The sequence below is a fragment of the Pseudorasbora parva genome, chromosome 22, assembly GCF_024679245.1.
Source record: "Pseudorasbora parva isolate DD20220531a chromosome 22, ASM2467924v1, whole genome shotgun sequence".
Classification (NCBI taxonomy): Eukaryota; Metazoa; Chordata; class Actinopteri; order Cypriniformes; family Gobionidae; genus Pseudorasbora; species Pseudorasbora parva.
The window spans coordinates 659,583-665,582 of record NC_090193.1 but is presented as its reverse complement, the minus strand read 5'-3'; the positions used below and the strand labels follow the sequence as shown (position 1 = coordinate 665,582).

At 38.5% G+C, this 6,000-nt stretch overlaps 1 protein-coding gene across 3 annotated transcripts in view; it reads left to right on the top strand.

Moving 5' to 3' along the window:
• The first annotated feature begins 219 nt into the window (after nucleotides 1-219).
• poc1a (POC1 centriolar protein A) overlaps nucleotides 220-6,000 on the top strand; it is a 47,704-nt gene continuing 41,923 nt past the window's right edge. The window contains exons 1-4 of one of the 3 annotated variants that reach the window (XM_067431939.1): nucleotides 220-913; nucleotides 977-1,027; nucleotides 1,994-2,078; nucleotides 5,526-5,697. In XM_067431939.1, the coding sequence (XP_067288040.1) occupies nucleotides 1,013-1,027; nucleotides 1,994-2,078; nucleotides 5,526-5,697 (272 nt within the window). In that variant the 5' untranslated portion in view covers nucleotides 220-913; nucleotides 977-1,012. Of the gene's footprint in view, nucleotides 1,028-1,993; nucleotides 2,079-5,525; nucleotides 5,698-6,000 lie in introns of all 3 variants that reach the window. The other 2 variants (XM_067431938.1, XM_067431940.1) reach the window with 2 other exon arrangements.

Genomic DNA, 6,000 nt, shown 5'->3' with positions numbered 1-6,000 from the left:
ATTTAATGTGTTAAATAGAGTAAATGTGATGTAAATGTGTGAGTAAATGTGATGTCTGAGTGAGCGCGGATCTTCACCGCCCCCCAGTGGTGATGATCAGAACTCACTCTCTGTTCATTCATCATGACTTGCACTTCTGATTCTATGCCAGTGCGAGCGCGTCCCCGTTATGACGCGTGACGTTGCGTGCGCGTGCTTGAGTTATTATGAGCAGATATTAGACTATGGATGTACTGTTAATATATGAGCAGCAGGAGTCGCCTGAAGATGAATGAGGACAGACGAGAAAAAAACTAATGCTGGAATAGAATGGATTCAGAAAATATCAATTAGCTGTAGATTTAATTTAACAGATAGATTGAATTTGGTCAGTTATAGTTTGGCTCATTTGAACATTCAGTCATTTGAATTCTGGGATTTTTCCGAGTTTTGATCAGCATTTTTAGGAAAACCATTAATCGGAGTTTGAACAGTCTAGGAGGAATAACAATTAGAAATTTAGTCTCATACAAATAATAATAAAAAGGTTAAAATAATAAAAAGGTTAAGTAGGCTAGATCAGTACGTTTTTCAAGGTTATAATCACTCCAACTACAGACAGTAAACATTAATATTCCACTAAGTAACGCAGAGGGGGAAACCATTTTATAGCGACAAATGTTGAAAGTTTGTATAAATAATGCTGGGAAATAAAGATGCCGATATTCTTCCAGTCCGTTAGGTGGCGGTCATTCAGATTCAAGCCGGATGCCAACCGCCAATCACATCAGAGGAAGAAGAAGAAGATGAGTGGCGAATGCGCACGCGCCAACCGCGGCGGGTAAAATGAAAGCTGTTAGCAACCAACCGACAGTCCTTAGCAACCGCTGATCTTTGTGATAAACGGAGCGGTAAAGCTGCGGCGAGTGTTCAGAACGAGACCTGCGCTTTACACGTTAATCTGGAATAAATGCGATAAAGACCCGTCCTCTGACAGGAGTAAACGAACCGAAGGACGGGGGTTGTTTGAGAGATGAGCGCTGTGCTGGTGAGTGCTTATTACCACACGACATCTGGAGAGATGATTTATATCCAGAGCTGGACAGGAACTGAGCACATTTACCTGAGTACTGTACTTAAGTACACTTCCTGAGTATCTGTGCTGTAAATGTTATTTGTTTCATGAAACTTTGACTTTAACTTCACTCCATCTGAAAGACAAATATCGTCCTCTTTACTCCACTACATTTCTATCAAGGTCCTCGAAGTGGAAAGCCGTTTCTGTCGCAGCTCTGAAAGTCAGTGATGATTTTTTCCTTCTTTAAAAGGTTTTGTTGTTGTTGTTGCAGACAGTCTGTCAGTGTTCAGTAATCTCTCTTATAGGGTCAGGTAAAGTTTCCCAGCATTTTCTGAACTCTGATCAGTTCATAGCAGAATGGAGAGCGGTTCATCGGCACAGTGTGTGCGCCCATAGCCATACTTTGGAAATATGTTTTAGTTTTTTAAAAATTCAAGATTAGTTTAGTTGGCATACACTTGATGCATCTCTGATAAAATATGAAAAATGCAAACATCTGGGAGAAAGTGAAGAGTAAAGCTGTGAGAATATCAGATGTGTATCAGTGTATTGGATCCGTGCATTCGGCCTTAAAGTGACAGCAGCTTTGTAACTTTTCTACAAGTATTTAAATGAGTTTAAGTTAGTCGTCTGCTAGTGTGTCAGATGGAGCGTCACTGACTGGCTTAAACCATGATGGCATAATGTGCATTTATACAACTATAATACAATAATGCGGCGACATAAAGAAGGACATTTACTTTTGATACTTAAGTACTTTTGAAAACAAATACTTCTGTACTTTTACTGCAGTAAAAATCATTAGAACTCTCACTTGTAATGGAATAATATTTGACCAATAGTACTTTTACTCAAGTAATGAAGTTGTGTACTTTGTCCACGTTTGTTTATATTAGTGTGTGTGTGTGTGTGTGTGTGTGTGTGTGTGTGTTTCAGGAAGATCCGACGCTCGAGAGGCACTTTAAGGGTCACCGGGATGACGTCACGAGCCTGCACTTCAGCGCCAACACGAAGCAGATCGGTAAATCACTGATTTTAAGTGAATCTGTCTTGATTAATTTACACATTTGCGGTAATTTCCTGCTTTATAAACGTGAAAACTGTGAGTGAGTAAAATTATGCGCAATACCAGCACCAAAATTCAGACCCTGTTTCTTGCAGATTAAATATCAAGATTGTGGTATTAGATTGTGGTAACGTTACCGTAGCAAAGTTAAAGTTGTGGTATCGAGCCATCCCTAAATGTTGTACTTGTGGTCCTCTCGGGGATTGATAAGAGGTGTCCTGATTTTCTTCATTATAGCTGTAATATCTTTATTTACAATCCTATAATCAGCGATGGAAAGGTCACTTTTAAAATGTATTTCTCTACAGATATTACAAAACACATGTTTAAAAAAGTTATTTGTAGTGTATTTTGTTATATCACATTTTGTAAGTAAATTTTGTAAAAAAAAGAACACTAATAAGGAATGAAACACAGACACAGGATCTTGTTAGTTGCTGAGTTCCACATTCATCAACCCAAATATTAAATGCTAAACCTCTCTTATATTTTATAAAAGAACTGGAAAAATATATATTGATTTTTTTTTTTCAATTCAATTATCTGAGAAAAAAACCCATACAAACATTATCCGCTTGCTATTATTTTCCTTTATTATAATTTGCCAATGTGTTTAATTTATATTATTCTCCCGTTGTTTCTTGTTGTTGTTTGCTGTTGTGTTTTAAGCGGTGTTAGGGGGTAACATATTACAAGTAACTCGAGTTACGTAATCAGATTACTTTTCCAAGTAACTAGTAAAGTAAAACATTACTTTTCAAATTTACAACTAAATATCTGAGTTACTCTCCTGTCCCCATGTTGAGAGAAATCGAGAGTAAGTGCAGAGGCATTGAGTGTGTGTGTGTGTGTGTGTGTGTGTGTGTGTGTGTGTGTGTGTGTGTGTGTGTGTGTGTGTGTGTGTGTGTGTGTGTGTGTGTGTGTGTGTGTGTGTGTGTGTGTGTGTGTGTGTGTGAGAGAGAGAGAGAGAGAGAGAGAGAGAGAGAGTGTGAGTGAGTGTAAACATATTATTGTAGTGAGCGTTTGTGATAATTCATTATTCCTTAAAAATAATACGTCAGTCAAATGCAAAATCAGAATCCAATGCAAACCTCCAATAATTAAAAGTTAAGTAAAACAAATATCTACCTTGTAATCGACCAATGTTTTGCTGCTAACCTTGGATAAATCAGTGAAACCATTAGCAAAAATGACTTTAGATTTGTTGTTTTTATTAGATTAACTTTTTCCTCCTGTCCTATTCCTCCATTCTCCAGAAGGACAGCTGGCAGGTTTTTCTGCCCTCTACTGTACATGCGTGGGTTTGCATCTTAACCTGAGGCGTTTTACCTCACTTTTTTGTTATAAAAGTACAAAATAAAAAACAAGCCCGGCCCAGGTAAGGAAAGATAACGTAACGCATTACTTTTCTTAAAATTAAAATAAGTATGAGTAACGCAATATTGCAATGCATTACTTTTCACAGTAACTTTCCTCAACTATAAAAATCAATAAAAATTCTTTATTTTGAACAATCAAAATATTTATACAAAAATAAAACTTAATTTTTTGATCAATGTGTTACTAACGGTTTCCTCTTCGTACGTCAGCTCTTCAGCAACCGGTTTGGTAATGACTGCACGCTTGTGCTCTCGGCTCTTCCTCAGCCAGAAACTGCAAACGGGGAAAATATGTTTTTAAGGAAGAAAGGAAAAGATAGAAACAAGACCCTTTTTCTTGAACATACAGTATTTTCTCTGTATCTCCTGCAATGTTTTACTGGAATCATTTCTAAAAGATTTGGTTCTTCAATAAAAACATTTTCTCACTAATAAAGTAAAATAAGTGTCTTTCAAAATAATAAATACATTTTACATTGGTTTCCAGAGAGCATGTTTCAAATATCTGCAAACTTTATGCTATTTATATGCTTTAGTAAACTGATGAACATACGCACTGCACCTTTAAATCTCATCACACCGCGATTGTTTTTCTTTTTTAGCCAATCATTGTCAACTTTTTTCCTCTTGTAAGGTCAGACGAACACATTGTTGATATATTTTGTGTGTTTTATATATTTAATGTCATCTCTACTGTTTGCAATCAAGAAAAAAACACAAGCCGAAGCAGATCGGTACGAGAACGCGCTTCACACAGCTCTGTCTCTGGCACAATAATAACACACTATACAGAATAATACAGGAAAGCCAGTATAATATAGGACAGGTCATGTTTTATGGAATATTGTAGGGCTGCATGATAATGGTTAAACTGATAATCACGATTATTTTGCTCAAAAATGATCATCACGATTATTCTATCAAAAAGGGTAGTGTAGTGATGGCCATTTTACATGTTCTTTACCAACCTACACTTCACCCAGAAGGCCTGTAGGTGGCGCACCGACTTCATTTAACCAACGATGATAACTTCATTAGATGGTAAATCAACACAAAACACATGGTCATTAACACCTAATGTCGCTCCACACCCGTCAGACCTCCGCTCATCTTCACACACAGTTTAAGATATTTTATATTTAGTCCGAGAGCGTATGCAAGTGTATGCACACTATACTGTCCATGTCCAGAAAGGGAATAAAAACATCATCACAGTAGTCCATATGAGACATCAGTGGGTTAATTAGAGTCTCTTGAAGCATCAGAAATACATTTGGGTCCAAAAATAACACAAACTACGACTTTATTCAGCATTGGCTTCTCTTCCGCGTTTGTGTTCAATCCTCAAATAAAGATTCAAACGGTTATGAGTCAGTGAATCGATTCATGATTCGGATCGCCAATGTCTCGTGATTTCAGCCGTTTGACACGCGATCCGAGTCATGAATCGATTCACTGAATCATAACCGTTTGAATCTTTATTTGAGGATTGAACACAAACGCGGAAGTAGTTTTTGTTGTTTTTGGACTAAAATCTATAAGTGCAGCCGCACATTCAGTTCCGCAGATCATAGAGGCGAGAAGAAACCGCTCAACCCAGGGACGGTCGATTCAATATTATTATTCACAGCGCGAGGAAAGCTAAATAGAAGTAGGCTAATCTTCTGTTTTAGGCCACCAACGGCACCTTATAGCACTTTTAACCCTTTTCCTGACGCAGGACAAAATGCCAAATTTTTTGTGTGCCATTTTTAACTGTTCAAAACAGAGCCGGCGTGTCAGGAAAATAGTTTATCCTGTTGCGCCCTCTATAGGCCAGCGACTAGTCTACGTCAAGCTTAAAGCGTCATGACAGAGTATTACGGTCGACTAGTTGGTGCAACCCCTATTCCCCACAGACACAATCAAGCCCCGCCTACATTGGTTCTTGTTTGCGAGGCGACTCGCTGGATATACGCACAATAAAGGAGACCAGTGGGACTTCCCTCTCATGCCGACTGTACCTGTCCTCCTGTGTCTTCAGCCTCGGGCTCCATGGACGCGTGTGTGATGGTCTGGAACATGAAGCCTCAGATGAGAGCCTACAGGTTTGCGGGACATAAGGATGCTGTGACTTGTGTCCAGTTTTCGCCCTCCGGACATCTGCTGGCCTCGGCGTCCCGAGACAAGACGGTGCGGCTCTGGGTGCCCAGTGTGTGAGTCCTCGCTGTTCTGACACTATACACACCAAACTACAAACCCAATTCCCAAAAAAGTTGGGACACTGTACAAATTGTGAATAAAAACAAAATGCAATGATGTGGAAGTTTCAAATTTCAATATTTTATTCAGAATACAGCACATGACATATCAAATGTTTAAACTGAGAAAATGTATAATTTTAAGGGAAAAATAAGTTGATTTTAAATTTCATGACATCAACACATCTCAAAGAAGTTGTGCCGTGGCCATGTTTCCCGCTGTGTGCCATCCCCTCTTCTGTTTATATCAGTCTGCAA